General features: G+C 55.0%; 1 protein-coding gene across 2 annotated transcripts in view; it reads right to left on the minus strand.

Annotated features, from left to right (window-relative positions):
• Positions 1 to 23,860, minus strand: part of TUBGCP2 (tubulin gamma complex associated protein 2) — a 29,157-nt gene that overhangs the window by 4,430 nt on the left and 867 nt on the right. The window contains exons 2-13 of one of the 2 annotated variants that reach the window (XM_025396185.1): positions 18,602 to 18,823; positions 16,443 to 16,571; positions 15,833 to 16,009; positions 13,898 to 14,057; positions 9,266 to 9,473; positions 8,786 to 8,985; positions 8,250 to 8,439; positions 5,732 to 5,877; positions 4,813 to 4,993; positions 4,110 to 4,290; positions 1,211 to 1,383; positions 840 to 968 (exon numbers count right to left, since the gene is read on the minus strand). In XM_025396185.1, the coding sequence (XP_025251970.1) occupies positions 840 to 968; positions 1,211 to 1,383; positions 4,110 to 4,290; positions 4,813 to 4,993; positions 5,732 to 5,877; positions 8,250 to 8,439; positions 8,786 to 8,985; positions 9,266 to 9,473; positions 13,898 to 14,057; positions 15,833 to 16,009; positions 16,443 to 16,571; positions 18,602 to 18,751 (2,024 nt within the window). In that variant the 5' untranslated portion in view covers positions 18,752 to 18,823. The remainder of the gene's footprint in view (positions 1 to 839; positions 969 to 1,210; positions 1,384 to 4,109; positions 4,291 to 4,812; positions 4,994 to 5,731; positions 5,878 to 8,249; positions 8,440 to 8,785; positions 8,986 to 9,265; positions 9,474 to 13,897; positions 14,058 to 15,832; positions 16,010 to 16,442; positions 16,572 to 18,601; positions 18,824 to 23,860) is intronic. The other variant, XM_025396186.1, reaches the window with a different exon arrangement.

Raw genomic sequence — 23,860 nt, forward strand, 5'->3', positions numbered from 1 at the left:
CCAACCTGTGCCCCACAGGGACACCCCCAGCCAGCTGGACAGTGGAGACTGGGATGCAGGCTCCTTGGTGGACAGACTCCTTGGAGCCCCAGGAGCCCACACCAGGAAGGTGCCACACAGCAGATGCACATTTGTGCTTCATGACTGAGATGACGTCTTTTTCATCTAATTTTTTTTTTTTGAAAGACAGGGTCTTGCTGTCGCCCAGGCTGCAGTGCAGTGGCTGGATCTTGGCTCACTGCAGCCTTGACTTCCTGGGCTCAAGCAATCCTCCCACCTTAGCCTCCTGAGTCGCCGGAACTACAGGCATTCCCAGCTCATTAAAACAATTTTCCTTTTTTTTTTTTTTTTTTTTAAGAGATGAGCTCTCATTACATTGTCCAGGCTGGTCTCAAACTCGTGGGCCCAAGCAATCCTCCCACCTCAGCTTCCCAAAGTGCTGAGATTACAGGCAGGAGCCACTGCACCCGACTGGACAAATTCTTAAGCAGCTCTGCCATTGACCCCTTCTTCCAACACCCTAGAGCCACAGACCAGCAGCAAAGCACCTCTGGTTCCAGCAAGATGTGGCTGCCTGCTCTCGGGAGGAGCTTATGTCCTGCACACTGACCTGGGTGGTCTCCATGCCCATGCAGTCACCACAAGGCTCCAGAGAGGGCTGAGGGACAGAGCCAGCATTCCCTGAGGGGTGGACGGCAGCGCCGCGCAGCCCCAAGACAGGAAAATGAAGCATTATGGATCTAAAGCTACAAACGTGCGCTTCCAGATGACGTTTCCAGAAGCCTAGAAAGCAGAGCAGTCTACCAGGAGGGCACACGGGGGACAGAGGAGGAACGCACCACTGGGCGGAGTGCAGAGAGTGCTGCTTGGCGGTTTTGTTGCTGATCCAGACGCTGCAGAGCTGCCGCTCCACGTGCTTGCAGTAGAACATGTGCCTGAAGAGCATCTGGTAGCGAGTGAGGGCCTTCCTGCAAGAGAGGCAGTGGCACCTCAGGCGGGCCTCCGTGACAGGTGGCGTCGTGCACATGGCGTCTGTGCTCCACAGTCTGCACGGTGGCCCCCGGACAACCCATGAATCCCCCGGACACTGAAGGCCGGGGACAGCCGCCTTGGGTCCTCTGTGGGACGAGGTGGCCACTGGGTGGCACAGTTCTCGCTTCTGCCAAACCTGAGTGAAGACCTAGCGAATGCCTGAGTGGCCGACCCGCACCTGTTGATGATGAGTGAAAGGGGCCACTTGACGATGTAGTCGAAAGAGAAGGCCTCCAGGCCGCTCAGCGTCAGCTCTGTGGGGTCGGCGTGGGCCATCGCCTTCTCCTGCTTGGTCTCGATGGCCAGAACACGCAAGAGCTGAGTGATGAGGTCATGGGGCATCAGGTCGATCTTGGAGGGAAGGAAATGAAACAAAGCATCCTGTTTTAAGGAAAAAACGCGAAGTCCCATCCCGACACCATCCACACTCACAGACCCAGTGCTGACATAAGGTTCCCTACATTCCAATTCTAAACCTCAGAGGCTTTTCGAAAACCCAAACGTCTACTGATAAATCAAATTCAAAACTGAACCACTTCCTATCAAAACAAAACAAGAGAAATTCAGATGAAGTACTTTGTAAATACCCACTGCTGCTGTGGATGGTGTAAGGGAAAAACGCTTGGGATGGTGAAAGAAAGGTGATTCCTTAGGACGGAAACCTTAGTACATGATAAGCACCAGGCCCAGGTTGAAAAATAAAGCATATTTGATGAGGGATATACTAGTTATTATGGACAAGTAATACTGTCCTCACGTTAATCATTCAAGTACTTACTAAGTTCCAACTACCTGACAGAGTTCCTACAAAACCATCACACAACGACAGGACAGAAAATGAAGGGTAGAGAATAAAGCAAGAAGAAACAGACGAAATCGCCGACCGTCAGGAACGCAGAAATGAACCCCTGATGTCACTTCTCCATGGAGCAGACGAGACGGGGGCTTTCGCAGGTGTGCAGACAGCAGCCCCCAGCTGTGTGGCCCAGCGTCCTGGGACTGAAGTCCAGCAAGGTCAGCCTAGTTGTACAAGGGCCATATAGTTTGACCCAACAATTAACATTCCTGCTCCTAACAAGAGACCCCAAAATATCTGAAGCAAGAATAGACAGAACGACAAGGAGAAAAACAGCTCTTCAGTGACAGGGAGACTCGGTGCCCTACTTCTAATCATGGAGAGAACCGCCCAACAGAAGATCAGTGAGGTAAGACAGGGCCTCAGGACCCCAACTGCAGACCACCCAACAGAGGCCGAAGGCATGTCCTCCTCCCGCGCGCACGGAACCAAGGGCGCCTCCTCCTCCCGCGCGCGCGGAACCCAGGGCGCCTCCTCCTCCCGCGCGCACGGAACCGAGGGCGCGTTCTCCCGTGCACACGGAACACTCTCCAGGATAGATGTGGGGCCACTACACAAATCAATACATTTCACAAAACTGAAACCACACAGTCTGTTCTCTAACCACAAAGAGATAAAGTTAGAAACAAGTAACAGAAGGAAAACCAGAAAATTCACAAATGTGAAAGTTAAACATAAACCACCCACGGCTCCAACAAGAAATCAGAGGGAATCAGGAACACCTCCAGCCAAACAGAAATGACAGCGCTGGGGGATCAGCGAAGGCCGCGCGCAGAGGGATGTTTACAACTGTAAACTAACTTTGCAAATTAAGAAACTAGAAAAAAGACCACACTAAGCCCCTAAGCAGCAGATAGAAAGAGTAACAAAGATGACAGAACAGAGAAAACAGAAAAACAGTCAAAAAACCCAAGAGTTGGTTCTTTGAAAAGCTCAATGAAATCGACAAATTCCCAGCTACATCAGCTAAAAGATGAAAGAACATTCAAATTACTAAAATCAGAAAAAGAAGGGATATAACTACCAGCCTCACAGAAATAAAAAGCTGATACTAGAATTCCATGAACTGTGCACCAGACGAGATGCAAGACGGACAGCTGACCAAGAGGAAAGGGACTGAGCAGACCTGTGGCCAGCAAGGGGCCAAGTCCGCCTCAAAAGCCTCCAACAAAGACAAGGCCAGGGCCCAAGGGCTCCCAGGCAAACCCTGTCAAACATCCAAGAATCCACACACTCCTGGGGAGGCAAAGGTGGAACGATCGCTTGAGCCCAGGGGTTCAACCAGCCTGGGCAACATAGTGAGACCCCCGTCTCTATCAAAAACAAAAATTAACAAACAGAAAAAAAAAACCAAAAAACAAACGGCTAGGCATGGTGGCTGACGCCTGTAATCCCAGCACTTTGGGAGGCCAAAGTGAGTGGATCACCTGAGGTCAGGAGTTCAAGACCAGCCTGGGAAACATGGTGAAACCCCCCCTTTTTTTTTTGAGACGGAGTCTCACTCTGTCGCCCAGGCTGGAGTGCAGTGGCGCGATCTCAGCTCACTGCAAGCTCTGTCCCCCGGGTTCACGCCATTCACCGTGTTAGCCAGGATGGTGTCAATCTCCTGACCTTGTGATCCGCTGGTCTCGGCCTCCCAAAGTGCTGGGATTACAGGCGTGAGCCACCACCCCCGGCCGAAACCCCTTCTCTACTAAAAATACAAAAACTAGCCGGGCATGGTGGTGCACACCTGTAATCCCAGCTACTCGTGGGGCTGAGGCAGGAGCATCGCTTGAACCCGGGAGGCGGAGGTTACAGTGAGCTGAGATCGCGCCACTGCACTCCAGCCTGGGTGACAAGAGCGAAACTCTGTCTCAAAAAAAAAAACAAAAAACAACAACAACAGAAAGACAAAAACAAAAAGAACACCACTCCTGAAACCCTTTCAAAAAGCAGGTGGAGGGACAGGTCCACACTCATTCCACAAGGCCAGCACAACCTGACACCCAGGCTGACAAGGGCACTGTGGGAAAACCCGAGACCTGCGCCCCTCGTGAGCACAGGTGCGAAGACCCCCGATCCCGGCAAGCAGCCCCCATAGCCGAGAGTGAAGGAAACAGACCCCGCGGCTGCCCCACCCGGGCGGGGAGTGGGGGACAGGGCTGGCCTCTGCTGCGCTCTCCTCCCAGCCCCTCCGAGGCCCCTGCCTGAGGTGGCAGCCCCCGGCGCCCCCGCCCACCTTGAGGTCGTCCTTGTAGGGGTCAGTGTTGGCCGTGCTCATGCGCAGGGCCAGCTCCAGCAGCGCCTCCAGGCGGGGGGGCGTGATGTCCTCCACCGGCTTCCGGAGCTCCTCCTCCGCCAGGTCCATGAAGTGCACGAAGAAGTCGCCCTGGTCCATGAGGAAGTAGCGCTTGATGGACCTGCGCCAGGGAGCAGGCGTGAGCACGTCCCACCCGCAGGTGCCCGCCACAGCCAGGGAGCAGAGTGAGCACGTCCCACCCGCAGGTGCCCGCCACAGCCAGGGAGCAGGCGTGAGCACATCCCACCCGCAGGTGCCTGCCACAGCCAGGGAGCAGAGTGAGCATGTCCCACCCGCAGGTGCCTGCCACAGCCATCATGCTAAAACACACCACAACGGGCTAAGCGCTGGGCTCTCGGGCAGGGGCTGTGCGACCACCATGTAGGCTGTGGCAGGAAGAGCCGAGAAGGGGCTGGTGGGCCCTGGGCAAGGAAGGGAGCTGGGGCCCCTGGACAAGGTGACCTGGGGCCTACACCACCGACTGTGCGTGCCAGGTCCTTGAGCTAGAGACCATCTGGCAGTGCCCACTTTCAAAAAGACAAGGCAGAGCTGCCAGAAGAAACCCAGCGATCTCAGCCCCACGTCCCACAGGCTCCGGTTTGAGGGAGGCGAGCGCCCGCACAGGGACAGAGCAGGGAATCACCTGAGGTGTGCCACCAGTTCCTTCTCCTCCATCAGGAAGTCCAGCAGCACCTTGCTGGCATAGTTAAATGCCTTCTCGATCTGCTCCACGTACGCCCGCTCTTTTAACGTGTAGATGATCTCTTTAGCCACCGGGCAGGTGACGTCATGGCCACACTCTCGGACCACATTTAGATATTTTCCTGAAAACGGATAGAAATTAAAAGTTTTATTCTCCACATGGTCGATCTCAGGCCCTAGCTGTCTTCGTCTACACAGGAGGCAGTGGACTGGAAACTGGGCTGCATGAGGCGGCTCCACACCCTTGCTCCCTCCTGGTAAATCATGGTCAGCTGCTACAGACTGAGCGGGTGGCGTCAGGGCTTTGCTGTGGCTCTGCACATCTGGAATTTTCTAACCAAGGGCACAGAAATAATTTCGAAAAGGCATTATGAGAACCAGATGGCTAACCGCTTCCCAACCCTTTCGTGACGGCCCCGATGTGCCGAGTCCAACCCCGCACCGCTGCCCTGGGTCTAGGTCAGGCCCTAACCTGTGTGGTCAGAGACTGAAAACACTGCTGGCCAGCAGGCGCGTGTCTTTGACGGTTTTTCCTGTCATGCTAATGGAGTTTTAGAAATCAGAAATGAGAAATAGGGAAGGCACCCGTGAGAGAGCCTCCTAGGGTCAGGGACAAAACAAAGTCCTGGCGATGGAAACCTGATGAAACCTGGCAACAGAGACCATCTCACGGCCTAACTCAGCGCTGCAGCCCAGCTCATGGGCCGGTCCTGACCTCGGCCCCACATTCACAGACACCCAGGCTCAGGACACCCACAGGGTGAGGCGCAGGCTCCCGTGGGAGGGCCTGGGCTGCAGGAGACTCTCCAGGCAGAGCTGTGCTGCGGCCCCGGGCCAGGTCCCCGCTGTGTGCACTGCACCTGTGCTGAGGATCTTGTCCGCCACCTTCTGCAGGAAGGAAGGGATCTGCTGCTGGACGATGGTGTACCGCTGGTCCCAGTACTTGTCATTGTAATCCTCCTGGATCCTCTCCTTCCGCAGCTCGTGCTCCTCGACCATAAACTCACTAAAACCACAGGGAGTGCTTCGGTCACAGGCAAAGCAAGGGCGCCTGTGAGGCAGACGACACACTTCTCCAGGCCGGTAGCGTGGAGGGACCTTAACGGAGGCCAGCACACTTCCAAGTAACGTTCCACAAGGGCCAAGCCTAACCTACCAGTTATTTCTCAACTGTGGGCTAAAACAAACCTAGGGGCCGAGCGCGGTGGCTCACACCTGTAACCCCAGCACTTTGGGAGGCTGTGGTGGGTGGATCACAAAGCCAAGAGATCAAGACCATCCTGGCCAACACAGTGAAACCCCGTCTCTACCAAAATTCAAAAAAGCAGCCGGGCGAGGTGGTATGCGGCTGTAGTCCCAGTGACTTGGGAGGTTGAGGCAGGGGAATCACTTGAACCTGGGAGGTGGAGGTTGCAGTGAGCCGAGATCACGCCACCGCACTCCAGCCTGGCAACGGAGCGAGACTGTCTCAAAAAAAAAAAAGAAAAAGAAAAAAAAGAAAATCAAACAAACCTACAAACCTCACTCTGGAACGGAGCATTTAACCTGGGCTCAGGGAGAATGCAGGGTCCGCAGAGCTAGGTGGGAAACTGATTTGTCTTTATCTGCACCTGCCTCTTTTTGGAATTTAGCATTTCCTTCCATGATGAACCCGGGCAACAAAATGATGCTCGTGTGGGGTGCGTGGGGCCAACACGGACAGAAACCAGACATCTCCATGTTGTCATGTGAACAACCTCAAACATCATCTGCTTCGGGTGCGAAGGTGCTTTGTTTAAAGGTGCCCATTGTACCACATTGTATTTGGTCCGTTAGGGAAGACATAATATGTCCACATCACACATGCATCTTCTGAAAATATTTCAACAATGGTATGTCAACATGATAGACATTAATACAATGCTTTGGGAACTAACATATATTTATGCATTTAAATATATCTCGCCGAAGAGAAGCCGACAGACCCCACCAGATCAGGAAATCCATGCACCAAAGAGGCTGAAGGACCTAGCTGGAGGCAATTTAATGTCCTGCACACAAAAGAATAAGGCCATAAGCAGCTGGGCCATTCCTGTCCTGGGCCGCATGGGCAGCAGCAAGTGGACACCTGTCTGGTGTGTGCTTTCCTGAGACCACAAGCAAAGCAAGGCCAGAGCCCCCTGGAGAGGGCAGCACGCGTCCTGTGTGTCCCCGGGGAGCCCTACCTGTACAGGAGAGGGCAGCACGCGTCCTGTGTGTCCCCGGGGAGCCCTACCTGTACGGGACAGGGCGGCACGCGTCCTCCGTGTCCCAGGAGCCCTACCTGTACAGGAGAGGGCAGCATGCATCCTCCGTGTCCCAGGAGCCCTACCTGTACGGGACAGGGCGGCACGCGTCCTGTGTGTCCCCAGGGAGCCCTACCTGTACGGGACAGGGCGGCACGCATCCTCCGTGTCCCAGGAGCCCTACCTGTACGGGACAGGGCGGCACGCGTCCTCCGTGTCCCAGGAGCCCTACCTGTACGGGACAGGGCGGCACGCGTCCTGTGTGTCCCCAGGGAGCCCTACCTGTACGGGACAGGGCAGCACGCATCCTCCGTGTCCCAGGAGCCCTACCTGTACGGGACAGGGCGGCACGCGTCCTGTGTGTCCCCGGGGAGCCCTACCTGTACGGGACAGGGCGGCACGCATCCTCCGTGTCCCAGGAGCCCTACCTGTACGGGACAGGGCGGCACGCGTCCTGTGTGTCCCCGGGGAGCCCTACCTGTACGGGACAGGGCAGCACGCGTCCTCCGTGTCCCAGGAGCCCTACCTGTACGGGACAGGGCAGCACGCGTCCTGTGTGTCCCCGGGGAGCCCTACCTGTACGGGACAGGGCGGCACGCGTCCTCCGTGTCCCAGGAGCCCTACCTGTACGGGACAGGGCGGCACGCGTCCTGTGTGTCCCCGGGGAGCCCTACCTGTACGGGACAGGGCGGCACGCGTCCTCCGTGTCCCAGGAGCCCTACCTGTACGGGACAGGGCGGCACGCGTCCTGTGTGTCCCCGGGGAGCCCTACCTGTACGGGACAGGGCGGCACGCATCCTCCGTGTCCCAGGAGCCCTACCTGTACGGGACAGGGCGGCACGCGTCCTGTGTGTCCCCGGGGAGCCCTACCTGTACGGGACAGGGCAGCACGCGTCCTCCGTGTCCCAGGAGCCCTACCTGTACGGGACAGGGCAGCACGCGTCCTGTGTGTCCCCGGGGAGCCCTACCTGTACGGGACAGAGCGGCACGCGTCCTCCGTGTCCCAGGAGCCCTACCTGTACGGGACAGGGCGGCACGCGTCCTGTGTGTCCCCGGGGAGCCCTACCTGTACGGGACAGGGCGGCACGCATCCTCCGTGTCCCGGGAGCCCTACCTGTACGGGTCGTGGATGATGCCCCTGTAGATCCACTTCTCCAGAACCTCAAAGTAGGGAGCGCTGGCCGCCTTGGTCAGGTACAGGCAGAGTTCCTGCGCCTGGCTGTCCCCTGTGTAGCTGAAGCTCCTGTCATGGAGCAGGCTCAGTGTGGACCCCCCAAGACACTCGCCTTTGTCCACCGAGGTGGCTGCGGGGAGAAAGAAAGGCTCACTGCCGAGAAGGAAGTGCACGCCTAGCCTAGCAACAACACTGCTGGGGCCCCACATGCTTCTCCAGCCTTCTTACTGGGACGTGCTGCTGCTTCTCTGGGATACGAATGAACTGTATGGCTGTAGCTGCTGATTTAAGCTGACCAGTGAGAGCCTCCAGGGCTTTCCTCTTGCAAGTTAATAACACATGGAGCAACAGGGGCTTTGGCCGCACGCACCTGCCCTGGGCGGCTGCTCCACAGCCCCTGCGGTCTCTCCTCACACCGGGTGCTGTGTTGAGACACCTGCCACCCACTGCCCCATGCCCCCCGGGCGGGCACGCACCGAGGGAGGCCAGGATGTCCATGGTGCGCATGGCCGGCTGGATGTAGAACCAGAGCTTCTGCAACGAAAGGAGGCCCTGCCTGTGCAGCTGCTCCAGCTGTGACACCAGGATCAGGTGCTCCTTCACCAGAGTGCGCATGGCGGCCGCCAGGGCGTGGTTCACCTGCCCGTACTCGAAGGAAGACTTCTCTTCAATGAACCTATGAGAAAAGCTGTCAGACTTCCTCAAAAAGGCAAGCTGCAGGCACATCCAACGTCTGACATTCTAAGTCTCATCCCAAACAGGAAGCACATGACTCATTCGAACCCCACATCCCAGAGGGGAACTTTTGCCCCTAGGAGGAGATGAGTCAGGACCCTGGACGGTGACTCACAGACCCTCCAAAACTGAGTCTGGCACTGTCCCCATGGTCATCAGGACGGGACCCAACCCCTCCCCCACAACCGGGCACGCCCCCAGCGACCGCACCCGGTGCCCACCTGGTCACGGTGGAGTAGCTGGCAGCCACCGGGAGGATCCTGTTCACCAGCTCCCTGATGGACAGGTCCAGGTTGGGGTCCACGAGGAAGGTCCGGCTCTGCCTCCCAGCCAGGGGCTGAGCTGTGACGTACCTCCCGTCCACGCCCACCAGCACGTACAGCAGGTCCTCCACCACGGCCGACTCCTGCGAGGCCAGGGGCAGCGTGCCTGCAGGCACAGACAGCGCTGTGGCTCCACGGCCCCCACTCCCACGCCCCCACAGCCACGTGCCTCCTCCGCGGGTCAGTCTCACTCTTGCTTGTCTTCTTTGTTTATGGGTATAAAAGGTCAGCCACTGCACTTGGCTTTGACTGACCCCACTGGGCAGCCACAGGCTGAGTTCCGGCCACCACAGGACGCAGCCGGCCTGGGAGGCGCAGGGGCTTGTGTCAAGGTCTCACCACACTGGGCTCTGCGATGCTCAGATAATGGCTGACATTTGAAAAGATGAAGTTAGGAGTTGAAAAGGCAACTCCAGCAGAAGCAGCACTTTCAACATTCGTAAGTACAACTTGGTAAGTCTGGGTTACTCTGGTACAAAAAACCTTGTCTTCAAAAAGTTATCATTTATACGTTAAGAAACACTGATAATTTCTATCCACACAGCATGAGACGGCTGCAGGACATACAGCTAAGTTTCCTCATGAGGACAGCCACAGGCCGTCACCCACCAAACCCCTCACGTCCCAGGACCAAGTTCTCAGTCCAGAGCCTCAGGCGGGCCCTGCCTGGGGGGCCGGGAGGAGCACCAGAGGAAAGCACGATGTTGAAACTGTCCCCATGTGGGCCTGACAGGGCCCCGTGCCAGCCAGACCACACTCAAACCAGGCCCTAGCAGCTCAGGAAGGCTCCAAACAACACGCTTCCAGTTTACAAAATCACTGTCGGCCTCACACGTCTGCTGGGAAGTGTCCTGTACTGCAGGCCTCAAGACTCTGAGCGCAGCTGCAATCTGTCACCAATGCAAGCCCTTCGGCAAAAGCCTCAATCACGATGCAGATCCACATTGTCCTTGTTTTTTTTTCCTTTTTGAGACAAATCTTGCTCTGTCACCCAGGCTGGAGTGCCGTGGTGCAATCTCAGTTCACTGCAGCCTTGAGCACCCAGGCTCAAGCGATCCTGCCTCTTAAGCCTCCCTCAGAGCTGGGAACACAGGCGCATGCCACCATTCCCGGCTAATTTTTAAATTTTTTGTAGAGGTGGGGTCTGGCCGTGTTGCCCAGGCTGGCAGATCTACACTTTTCAACTTCAAGTTCCATTTCTGTCTATTACTCCAGTGGCTTTCTCAGGATGACCAATAAAACCGAGACCCCGAGGTCTGCCATTCCTAAAGCAGTAGGTGTGGCTTGGGGTTTCGAGAACAGCAAGTGCATCTTCCAGGAACTGCCTCTGACTCTGCACCACTTACTTTCCACCATGTTGGCCTCATTCACCCACAGCCACGAAGCCTTGGCCAATGCCCGTGTGGGGAGAAGCCTCACGGTGGGGCGGGGGTACAGTGGGGTGGGGGTTAGTGTGGATCCGGCCGCCTGACTGTGGAGGGACCTCAAGGCCGGGCACGGCGGCTCACACCTGTAATCCCATCACTTTAGGAGGCCAAGGTGGACAGATCGCTTGACTCCAGTTCAAACCAGCCTGGGCAACATGACAAATCCCCGTCTCTACTAAAAATACAGAAATTAGCTGCGTGTGATGGTGCACGCCTGCAGTCCCAGCTACTCGGCAGGCTGAGGTGGGAGAATCACCTGAGCTTGGGAGGTCAAGGCTGCAGTGAGCTGAGATCACGCCACTGCACTCCAGCCAAGGCAACGAAGTGAGACCCTGTCTCAAGAAAAAAAGAAGTCAGTTGCTTCACCTCCCCAATATTCAACATCCTTGGTGTCTTCTCAACGCCTGCGTCGTCGTCTGCGAATCACCAAGTCCGAACGACCACTGAACACGTGGCTCCTCCGTGCCGGTGTGAGGAAAAGGCAGGACGCGGGTAGGCAAACAGCTTTGCACGCTGCACAGCAGCGACGAGAGGCAGGGCACTGCCGCGGCGGCGCTGGCCAAGTGGACGCCCACACTGTGGAGAGGCACGGCGGGAACGTGGAGGGCTGGCAGCCGCCTCGTGCTCACAAGGTCCTGATGCTTTCCAAGGCACGTGTCCTCATCACACACCACTCCAGGGGTGTTTTCCAGAGGACGCTGGCCCCAGGTCATGCAAGGTCCCGTGGTGTGGCACTGGTCAAATCGTGGGGTAAGGGCTGGACAGGCCCTGCACGAACACCACGGTGAGCTCCATTCTCGAGTCTGCACAGGCGGCACGAGGGGGCGGGGACAGTGCGGACAAAGGGAGGCGAGGCAGGCTCGATGCCGGTGGCACCCCTGGGACCTGTGGCCGTGGGAGGGAGGTGGGGTGAGGCCGCCCCTTCCCTAGGTGCTGAGTGTGCCAAGGGCACCCGCACCCTGACCTGAGAGCCGGCTGCAGGGTTGACAGCCGAGTCCCACACACTTGCTTCCAATCACCGCCATGCTCAGAGCTGCCCGTGGCGCCCAGCGTTATTGGACACAGCCCCTTCCCTGGATGGGGAAACATGGGGGGAAAGCCTGAACACCCCCCTTGGTGCTTCCTGCTCCAGAAAGCTGGCTCCGCTGTGCTCCACTGCCGGGATCTCGGGCACCAGGGACCCGCGCGTCCTTCTCTGAAGCCTCTCTGGGCATCATCAGGAGCTCTCAGATGCCCACTGCTGCCCCGGCTGCCCGCTAAATACCCGCTAAGGGAGCGGCTCTCTCTCCCCAAGTCTTCGCAGTTGGATTATTACTGAAAACACACTGCACAAAGCAGACTGTTTTCTTTTTTTTTGAAACAGGGTCTTACTCTGCTGCCCAAGCTGGAGTGCAGTGGCATGATCACAGCTCACTGCAGCCTCGACCTTCCAGGCTCAAGTGATCTCCCACCTCAGCCTCCTGAGGAGCTGGGACTACAGGTGCCCGCTACCACACTCGGCTAATTTTTATACTTTTTTTTTTTTTTTTTTTTTTGGAGACGGAGTCTCACTGTGTCGCCCAGGCTGGAGTGCAGTGGCCGGATCTCAGCTCACTGCAAGCTCCGCCTCCCGGGTTTACGCAATTCTCCTGCCTCAGCCTCCCGAGTAGCTGGGACTACAGGCGCCCGCCACCTCGCCCGGCTAGTTTTTTGTATTTTTTAGTAGAGACGGGGTTTCACTGTGTTAGCCAAGATGGTCTCGATCTCCTGACCTCGTGATCCGCCCGTCTCGGCCTCCCAAAGTGCTGGGATTACAGGCTTGAGCCACCGCGCCCGGCCCATTTTTATACTTTTTGTAGAGACTAGTCTTGTCATGTTGCCCAGGCTGGTCTCGAATTCCTGGGCTCAGGTGATCCACCCACCTCACCCTCCCTAAGCGCTGGGATTACAGGTGTGAGCCACCACGCCCGGCCAAAGTAGACTGTTTTCTACACTTTTCGTTAACTTACAGCAGAGTTCTGTTTGTTGGGAATGAGGAAAACAGGTGGATTTCATGTCACCGTTCTCCAGGGTTTCTGGCAAAGGCAAGGGTTGGCCTCTCGGTGCCTACACCGCAGAGCTGCGCGAGCAGTGGGAAAGCAGATCGCGTTCCACGCTGCCTCTTGAGTTTGGACTAATGGACAGAGGCAAGACAAGCAGGTATCTCTGTCCTTAAGTTTGTGAAATCTCATTTTTCAATCTAAAAATGTACTTGACTAGGTGTGGTGGCTCACGCCTGCAATCCCACACTTTGGGAGGCCAAGGTCACCAGATCACCAGAGGTCAGGAGTTCATGACCAGTCTGGCCAACATGGCAAAACCCCACCTCTACTAAAAATACAAAAATTAGCCAGACGTGGTGGCACCTGCAGTCCCAGCTACTTGGGAGGCTGACGCAGGAGAATTGCTTGAACCTGGGAGGTGGAGGTTGCAGTGAGCCGAGATTGCGCCACTGCTCTCCAGCCTGGGCGACAGAGTGAGATTCCATCTCAAAAGAATTAAAAATAGATAAAAATGTACCCATGAATTGTGACAGATGAACACATCCCGGGTCCCCAACAACATGCCTTGAAATGACTGTGTGGTCTCACCCGCGTCTTTGTGCGGTCTCACTTGCATCTTGTTTACACGAGCACTACTTTAAGAGCCCTCTGAGAACAGAATCTATGGGAGTTATGAACCGCTGTTCAGAAGTAAGTGCTGCACACAATTCTGGTGCCTGCAGGTCTGCACCAGGGCACCAGGATGCCAGCTGGGGAGGGGCCTGCTGTAGGCTGCCCCACAGCTCTGGCAGGAGGGATGGGAGAAGAACCCTCAAGGACCCAGGGGAGCCACTTTCTGCTGCCACCCTGGGATGGGAATATGGAGGCAGCGGCCAGTCAGCATCGAGCCTCACAACCTGAGGAAGGGCAGGCCCAGGGGAGGGCTGGGCCTCAGAGTGTCCTGCCCAGGGGCCAGAAATAAACGCATCACGTACCTATCGGCAGAGCCCGGAAATAAACGCATCACGTACCTATCGGCAGAGCCCGGAAATAAACCCATCACGTACCTATCGGCAGAGCCCGGAAATAAACGCATCACGTACCTATTGGCAAAGCGGTGTCTGTGCTGATGCCAGCACCAATCAGGAAATCCCCGATCAGGGCAGGTCTCTCATACACCCACGCTGGGAAGACAGGGAGGTGCTGGCCTGAATTTTTTTTGTTCTGCTTGTCTCGAAGCATCTTTCTTTTAAGTTCCAGAGACTAGCAAGGACATTTTTAAAAACAAAACCAGAAAGATACACTTTAGTGCAAACACTCAAGACACCTGTAGAAACTAACATCTACAGCAAAGATGATTAGTCAATTTAGCACCCACAAAGAGTCAGCCACATAGAAATGAAATGCTGCTCGATATCCCTGCCACACGAGGGGCTGGGGAGAACAGGGCAGATGGGGAGCCCCAGCCCCTCCTCTCAGGAGTCCAGGTCCAGCAAGGGCCCCCTGGGAAACCATGGGCACCAGCAGTGGGAACCACAGGAGACGGGGCACCTTGGCACAGAGCCGCTGTTTCAGAGGGGGGTGCCCCATGAACAAGCTGAATTGCTTCTTCCTGGCAGTGACTAGGTCTGAACACCACTTGCTGGGTGAAGACAGGTGTTAGCAACAGACTTGCGTCCTTACCCTGCTGGAGAACGGCCCCAGCGCGACAGGCTGGCTCCTGACATGTGGTCAGAGCGCCTGCCCTCCTGTGCCAGTGGCCGCCGGAAGCTGACAGGTCGGCCTGGGCTGGCCCAGCTTTCGGAAGCACTGACTCCCACTCAGGGCTGGTCAGGCACAGGGCAAGTGCAAACTGTCTCTGCACGTGGCAGCACGACCCAGTCTCCTTACGTGCCACACAGAGCGCGGCGCCAGGGCTGAGGGAGACGTGAACAGAGGCCTAGCACCATGTCCAGCACAGAACGTGCCCAGCAAAAACCGGCCAGGCCCTCGGGAGCCGCTGTACTCAACATGCACCACAAGGCCAGGACGCCTCAGGGACACAGCTCCAAAGGGAGCTTTAAGGTCACAAAGGCAGGAACGTGGCAGCTCCAAGGCGAGAGACTGGGAGATGACTTACATCAAAAGACCAGGGTAGGACATAAAATCAAAACCAAGAACAAGTACCAAATACGGAAGGAATAATAAAAATTGTAACAATCTGAAAGCATTCCCTCGAAACTGTCAAAAATTAGAGGAGGGAAATGGGGAGTCAGGATTGGGTAGGCTCAGAGTCACGTGGCCACCTGGCAGCACAACTCCCATGTGGGTCAGAACCTTGTTGCTATTGATTCTTGTGGTTCAGAATTCTTGGTTTTAAAAACAAAAATAAACATATAGAGCTAGGTCATGCTCAAGCGTTAAGCCTTGACCTCTCTAAATTGGGATTCTTTTTTTTTTTTTTTGAGACGGAGTCTCGCTCTGTCGCCCAGGCTGGAGTGCAGTGGCCGGATCTCAGCTCACTGCAAGCTCCGCCTCCCGGGTTCACGCCATGCTCCTGCCTCAGCCTCCCGAGTAGCTGGGACTACAGGCGCCCGCCGCCTCGCCCGGCTAGTTTTTTGTATTTTTTTAGTAGAGACAGGGTTTCACCGTGTTAGCCAGGATGGTCTCGATCTCCTGACCTCGTGATCCACCCGTCTCGGCCTCCCAAAGTGCTGGGATTACAGGCTTGAGCCACCGCGCCCGGCCGGGATTCATTTTTAATAAATGACAGAGAGACATGCCCTTGCAGCAGGGGTCCGGCACAGCACTGAGTATGGTGCCTGTGGACAGCCACGGACGCAGTACCTGCTGCAGTGTGGAGCCCGTGGATGGCCATGCATGCAGTACCTGCTGCAGCGTGGGTGCCTGTGGACTGCCATGGACACAGTACCTGCTGCAGCATGGGCACCTGTGGACAGCCATGGATGCAGTACCTGCTGCAGTGAAGAGCCTGTGGACAGCCACGGACGCAGTACCTGCTGCAGCGTGGAGCCTGTGGACAGCCATGCACATAGTACCTGCTGTAGCGTGGAGCCTGTGGCCACACTGCCAAGCTGCTTCCTCAGCTCCTCAAGCTCCTGCATGGAGATCTTGGAGGCTGCAGCAGGGACGTTGACGCTGGTGGTACTGCTGCCTGCAGCAGCGGCTGCAAGCTCAGCTCTTTCTTTTGCATTCTGTTGTAAGTACAGCAGAGTCTGAAAACATGTAAAACTGTGTGTTCATGCTGGGCCAGCACCTCTTTGGCCACAGTGGGAGAGTAGGGGCGACACCACCAGGACGGCCCCCCACCCTGACAGGCACCCCTGTTAATAGCAAAACGACGCATGCAACAGGCAGGAGCTGAGCGCGACACACACGGGAGCTCAAAGTGCCCCAGAGGCTGCTTCTCATGTTTACATCCATCATGGGAGAAGGTCAAAGTGCCCCAGAGGCTGCTTCTCATGTTTACACCCAACATGGGTAATCTTTCATTCTGATTCACCAAAAGTGTCCTACACGGTCTAGAAGCGTTACTGGTGTGAGGGAGGGAGAGCTGACAGGAAGGTGGCGCGGAGAGAGCAGGAGACGCGACCTCACTCCCAACACGGGCTGCACGGGCGCGGCGTGGCATGCGGCATGGGCACCTACCTCTTTGTCTTCCGTGAGCTTTGACAACAGGTACACCAGCGGGTCAAGGTTCCTCGCATTTTTAGATTTCAGTTCATCATATTTCTTTAGAAAGTCTTCTGGAGTACGAGAAAACTCTGCAATTTTAACCTCAAAAGCACAAACATGAGTGATTTAATGACAATAATTAATAAAGCACTGTAAAAAAAAAAAAAAAAAAAAACTGTTAAGAAAATTATGCACAATAAGCCAATACAGTTAAATTGGGTAGGCTAAATAATCATCCCTCCGAAATAAACTAAGAAAACCCATCTCCATGTTGTGTTAAACTTATCCATATTTTGAGCTAGGCAGTGGCTCACACCTGTAATCCCAGCACTTTGGGAGGCCAACGCTGGTAGATTGTTTGAGTCCAGGAGTTCAAGAGCAGCCGGGCCAAAATAACAAAACCCCATTTCTACAAAAAGATTCAAACATAGCAAGGTGTGGTGGCACTCGCCTGTGGTCACTACTCAGGAAGCTGAGATGGGAGGATCACTTCAGCCTGGGAGGCTGAGACTGCATAAGGCTAGATCATGCCACCTGCATTCCAGCCTGGGTGACAGAGTGAGACTCTACCTCAAAACAAAACAAAACAAACCTTATCCATATTTCCCATAATGGTTTCTTTCCTTTTGTGCTTCTTCGTATTATTTTAATTTTTTGTAGAGACAGGATTTCACCATGTTGCCCAGCCTGGTCTCAAACTCCCAGGCTCAAGCCATCCACCTGCCGCGGCCTCCCAAAGTGCCTGCGTTACAGCCGTGAGCCCCCGTGCCCGGCCCTTTTATGCTTCTTCAGGTTTGTACTGGAAGTAGCGACTGGCATTTCCTCCCAGTAGTTTATGTATTCATTGTATACATTTCACTGTATTCCCTCTGGAATTTATTATTATGTGCAAGCCTAGGGGTTACACTATTTTTTTTGACGGAGTTTTGCTCGTTGCCCAGGCTGGAGTGCAATGGCGCGATCTAGGCTCACCACAACCTCCGCCTCCCTGGTTCAAGTGATTCTCCTGCCTCGGCCTCCCGAGTAGCTGCATGACAGGCACGCACCACCACGCCCTGCTAATTTTTGTATTTTTAGTAGTGATGGGGTTTCTCCATGTTGGCCAGGCTGGTCTCGAATCCCCAATCTCAGGTGATCCACCCACCTCGGCCTCCCAAAGGGCTGGGATTACAGGCGTGAGCCACTGTGCCCGGCAGGATTTATGTTTTACTCAGTGATTTACGATGCTTCCCTCAGAATGAACTATAACATGGGTGTCCCTAAACTCTCTATTCCACTCGGCTAATTTGCCTAATTATCCTTATACCATTGTTAACCTGTTTAAATAACTGAAGCTTCATAATGTGTTTTTAAAAATAGACTTCAAATTCAAAATCATTTTTTACTGAAAATCTGTAATTCTGAATTACATATAATTTGAATAAAGAAATATCTTAAAGGGATTTCAACATGGTTAAGACCACAGGAATGCATGTCAGGACTCTCCCTCCTCACAGCTGCAGCGGACAGAGTGGGGAAGAGGGAGGGTTCTAGGCCCCGCTTTCTCCTGGGGCCTCCCTTACTCATCTGCACAGTGGGGTGAACCACAGGAGCTGCTGGGGGGAGTCAGCAGAATGAGAGCTGAACACACACAGCCCAAGTACTGTCTGCCATGGTTGCCGGTACCACTGAGGCCACCCAGGAATGGGCACTCACCCTTCACCTTGCACGGCACACAGCTCTGCACCAGGTGTGGCGCTCACCCTGCACTGCACCATCCTGACCCCGGGGCGGCGCTCACCCTGCGCCGTCCTGACCCCGGGGCGGCGCTCACCCTACACCCTGACCCCGGGGCGGCGCTCACCCTGCAGCCTGCACAGTCCTGCACCAGAGGTGGCGCTCACCCTGCAGCCTGCACCGGGGCGGTGCTCATTATGCACCCTGACCCAGGGGTGGGCTTACCCTGCACCATCCTGCACCAGGGGTGGTGCTCACTCTATACCCAGACCCAGGGGTGGGCTCACCCTACACCCTGACCCAGGGACGGCGCTCACCCTGCATGCACCTGGACCCAGGGGTGGGTTCACCCCGCACCATCCTGACCCCAGAACAATGCTCGCTCTGCACAGAGCTACCCCAAGGGCAGTGCTCACCTTGGCACTGTGAGCAGAGACAGTGGTAGTGACGTACGGGGTCCTGTTCTTTTGAAGCAGGTCAATGTAGACCTCAGCCCCGTCTCCTCCGTGGACACGCAGCAGGCTAAGCAGTTCATTGACATCATGGTGAATCCGAAATTCACTCATGGTTTTAGCTCTGAGGCACCAACATCACAATATGTTCTAAAGGTAAGAGGGCAGCTATTCATAAAATTTAAACTGTAGAAATAAAACAAAAAAAATTTTTTTTTTCTTTTGAGACGGAGTCTCGCTCTGTGGCCCAGGCTGGAGTGCAGTGGCACGATCTCGGCTCACTGCAAGCTCCGCCTCCCAGGTTCACCCCATTCTCCTGCCTCAGCCTCCTGAGTAGCTGGGACTACAGGTGCTGCCACCACGCCCGGCTAATTTTTGGTATTTTTAGTAGAGATGGGGTTTCACTGTGTTAGCCAGGATGGTCTCCATCTCCTGACCTTGTGATCCGCCCGCCTCAGCCTCCCAAAGTGCTGGGATTAAAACAAAATTTTTTTAACCCTTAAGGCTGGCCAATGTCAGGCCTTTGACAAACCAAGTTATCAACCGGCCTGGGGCCCCTCCCCCGACACCCCAGCAGCCTCTAGAGGGTCCTCTGCATGGGCCTGGGATTCACCTGCCTCCAGCTTCCAGGCGGCCTCCACAGCTCTGGGAGCCATCCCCGTGGGCAGCACGAATGGGGCCTGAGACCCGGGTTCCCTTTCTCCTGCACCTCCCTGTACACACAGGTCTGGGCCAGCAGAGATGCTCTGCTGCTCGCCTCGGCTGGTGGGCGGAGCTTTCTGGTCCCAGATGTGCAGATGGGAGGCAGTGCTTGTGGAGTCTACACAGGGAGCTCTGCACAGGCCCAAGCCATTGACACTGTACCAGCTCCCGGCACACACAACAAAATCCCAGCTTCCACCCGAGAGGCCCACCCTGGTTCTCAGACCCTGGGGTGCTCGGCCGCAGCTCCATTCACTTGGCCAGCTCTGCATTCCTTCTTCACTCGGGTACCCGTGACATCTCCTTTTCTTGCCCAAGCGTGGCTACCGACAGAGATGCTCTGGTAAGATTTCTACACGTTCCCTACACGTTTGAGCCAGGTGAGGTTCCACTGCAGCTCCAGCTGCCCCAGGGTCTCACCAGGAGACACGTAACACATACGAGATCGAAGCCGTCACAGACACACCCAAGTGGGCAGCAGAACACTGCGTGGGGTCAGGGGGCAGGGTGAGCGCCACCCCGACTTTCCCAGCAGTGGCTGGTCACTGAGAGTTCTGCCACAAGGCCATCAAGACAAACACATGGCTGTGTGTGGGGGCTGCTGCCTGAAATCCTGGCATTTCGGGAGGCTGAGTCAGGTGAGTTGCTCAAGGCCGGGAGTCAAGACAGCCTGGGCAACACAGTGAGACTCTGTCTCTACAACAAATACAAAAACTAACTGGGCATGGTAGCATATGCCTGTCGTCTCAGCTACTCGGGAGGCTGAGGTGGAAGGATCACTTGAGCCACTCCAGCCTGGGCGACAGAGGGAGACCCTGTCTCAACAAAAAAACAAAACAAAACAAAACAAAACAAAACAAAAAACACACATAGGCAAGGCAACTGGCTATAGATCACGCACTAGTGAATATGCTAATTCACTAGTGACTATTAGCGTGGGACTCGACACCGAGATTCTAATCCTGTGTGACAGAAGGGCGTATCCGTAGACGAACATCAAATACTGGTCACAGGCAGGGTATCTCCGAAAATGGAAGGAGAGCGACAAGCAGCCATGGTGCCCAAGTTGCTCACATACATGCTTTTGACTCAGGAGGCACTCATGGTAACTACAGTTCAAGCACAAGGCAGGGCACGCGCCACGGAGCCCCACGCAGTCCGGACACTGACATGGCCACTTCCAGGCTGTAGGAACCTGAAAAAGAACGTGTCCTCTCCAAGCTTCTTCTGAAAAGGGGAAGCCCTAGGTCCTGCCTAGACCTGTGGTGGAGAGAAGTGAAATCATCCTGAAAAAGCACAAAAGGGCCCATACGTGGTAAGTTCTTACAGTGTTGTTACCAGGAAAGCAGAAACAAACACGCGGCCACTGTTACTACCTGGAGGTATTAACTCAGTTACCTGAGAAATGGTTAAGTTTGCAAAAGGAAAATTGGGTCCCAATCATTGACAATATCTTAAACTACCAGTTGCTTTTCTAAGTCACGGGAGCCCTGGATGAGGCCCTGCAAACTACTTGCGAAGCAGAAGGACAGCCCAAAACTTTCCGGCCAGAGGCCTCTTCAAATCCAAGGGGAGCCTGTTTCACCCACATTCTACTGGGCTCCCCGAGGACTGCAGGTTGCCCTGTAGCTGCTGGACTGGGACACACTTTGGTCATGCTAGGTGGCAAGAAAACCATCTGCCACCAAAACAAAGCAGTCCCCCACCAGACACAAGTCGGGAGAGAAAGCTACCTCTGAGGAAAACCATCTGAGTATTTACTGAAAAACTACCTCCCGGGCATGGTGGCTCCCGCCTGTCATCCCAGCACTTTGGGAGGCCAAGGTGGGCAGATCACGAGGTCAGGAGATCGAGACCATCCTGGCTAACACGGTGAAACCCCGTCTCTACTAAAAATACAAAAAAAAAAAAAGCCGGGCGTGGTGGCGGGCACCTGTAGTCCCAGTTACCGGGGAGGCTGAGGCAGGAGAATGGCGTGAACCCGGGAGGCAGACCTTGCAGTGAGCCGAGATCGCGCCACTGCACTCCAGCCTGGGTAACAGAGCAAGACTCTGTCTCAAAGAAAATAATAATAATAAAAAAATTAAAACTACCTTCAGGAAACTTCCCATCTCTTCTAGAAATAGAAGCACAGATGCCCGCACATCATGAGTGTTCACCCTGTGAGGAGCCTGCTGCTCTCCCTGAATGTGCGGACCCGTCCTCCAAAAGGGCAGCCTGCGCCCGCACAGAGTTCCCCCCCTTCAGGAGACCTCTGGAAAAGTCCTGGGGCAACTCTGGGGTGTCACGGTCACGGAGGTTGCTCTCGGTACTTAGAGGGCCAGGGCCAGGGACGTTAATCATCCAGACAGCTGTCCCACCAGAACGTGTCCCTCTCGAGCTCTGAGGAACTGTTTAGCTTCGGCCGCTTACTTGGTCTTCTTGATGCTCCTGAATTCTTACTATTAATCACACAAACGGGCAGGCCCAGCGTCTGTGACTGGGCGGGACTGAAGTCCTTTTCACAGAGGCTGTGAGCTACGCAGGGACGTGAGGGCAGCAAGCCATCCAGGTACCAAGGCAAGAGACCGAGGGCACGAGCTATTCCAGTATACTAAAATACATTAAACAACAAGTTATACTAGATGTATATCATAAACATGATTACATATAAATATCATTAATCATTAGTTCGTAGCAATTACTCTTCATTCCAATATTATAATAATCCTCGCTCTACAATCATAACCTAGGAAAAACCAGGCCATACAGAGACGGAGCTGAAGGGGCACGCTGAGAAGTGACCAGAAGACAGTGTGAGCCTCTGTGATGCCTGGACAGGGCCACTAGAGGGCTCTTTGCTCCACTGGTAATGCCAGCATCTGGGAAGATGCCTGTTTCCAAGCGGACTGGGGTCTAGCGGTAGCGTCGGTGCTAAGGAAAAACACCCACTACTTAGCAGACCAGGAAAGGGAGTCTCCCTGTCCTGGGGGGAGTTCAGAGAAGACTCTACTCCTCCACCTCTTTGTGGAGGGTCTGACATCAGCCAGGCCCGCCCGCAGTTATCCAGAGGCCTAACGGTCTCCCTGTGATGCTGTGCTTCAGTGGTCACGCTCCTAGTCCATTTTCATGCTTCATCCTGTGCACCTGGCTCTGCCTTTTATATTACCAAAATAGTGAAAAATTATTTTATAGTACCAAAATTAGTGAAAGTACTAAAAATCTCTGATATTCAGAAATAATGGCATAAGCTGTCTCTCTCTCTCTGTGCCTCGGCTGCCACGCAGGGAAGGGCCCCTGTCCAGTGGACACGTGACCCACGTGACCTTACCTATCATTGGAGATGGCTCACACTCCTTACCCTGCCCCTTCGACTTGTATCCAATAAACATCGGCACAGTCTGGCGTTCAGGGCCACTACTGGTCTCCACGTCTCGGTGGCAGGGGTCCCCTGGGCCCAGCTGTCTTTTCTTTGATCTCTTTGTCTTCTGTCTTTATTTCTACAACCTCTCATCTCCGCACACGGGGAGAAAAACCCACTGACCCTGTGGGGCCGGACCCTACAAGGACGCGAGCTGAGGAAGCCAGGCACGCATGCCACACTCCACCACAGACAAGCAGGGCACACACTCCCAGTAAGTGATTAAAACACAGAGAGGCGTGAACAAGAGCCTCTGTTGAGAGCTCAAAGCTAATTGTACAAATTGGTGTGAAAAATTATTTTACAACTTGTGGAAAATGCCAAGAGCCCAAAGGCTTTCACAGAGACAGAAAGTACAGTCAGGCATCACTCAGCGTTCTGACAAATGCCTGGCCAACATGGTGAAAACCAGTCTCTAACAAAAATACAAAAATTAGCCAGGCCTGCTGGCGCACACTTGTGATCCCAGCTACTTGGGAAGCTGGGGTACGAGAATCGCTTGAACCCAGGAGGCAGAGGTTGCAGTGAGCCCAGATCGTGCCACTGCACTCCAGCCTGGGCGACAGAGACTCTATCTCCAAAAGAAAAAAGTGAAACGTATGGTTACGTGATTTCCTTCTGAGCAATCATCAGTCACTGGCAGACCTAGATGGTGTAAGGCCTACGATGCACCTAAGCCACCTAGTGGAGCCTCCTGCTTGTGGGCCACAAACCTGCGCAGCAGGTGGCTGTGCTGAACACTACATAACTGTAACACAGAGGTATTCGTGTACCTAAACACGGAAAAAGTACAGGGGCTGGCATGGTGGCTCACGCCTGCAGTCCCAGCTCTTTGGAAGCTTGAGGGAGGAGGACCACTTGAGCCCAAGAGTTTTGAGGCCGCAGCGATCTATGAGCTACGATCGCACCACTGCACTCCAGCCTGGATGACAGAACGAGAAGCTACAGCCTCTATCCGCCACCGGGAACATGCTCTGCAGTAGATCTGAAGCCTCCACTGCTTCCCCCGTGTTGTCAATCACCATTTTAATTAGATGACTCTTTAGTCTGACGTCTGTCTCTCCTACTAGGCTGCCGCGCTCTCCTGTGACGCCTTCACCCACACACCCTGGGCACCTAGC

The sequence above is a fragment of the Theropithecus gelada genome, chromosome 9, assembly GCF_003255815.1.
Source record: "Theropithecus gelada isolate Dixy chromosome 9, Tgel_1.0, whole genome shotgun sequence".
Taxonomy (NCBI): Eukaryota; Metazoa; Chordata; class Mammalia; order Primates; family Cercopithecidae; genus Theropithecus; species Theropithecus gelada.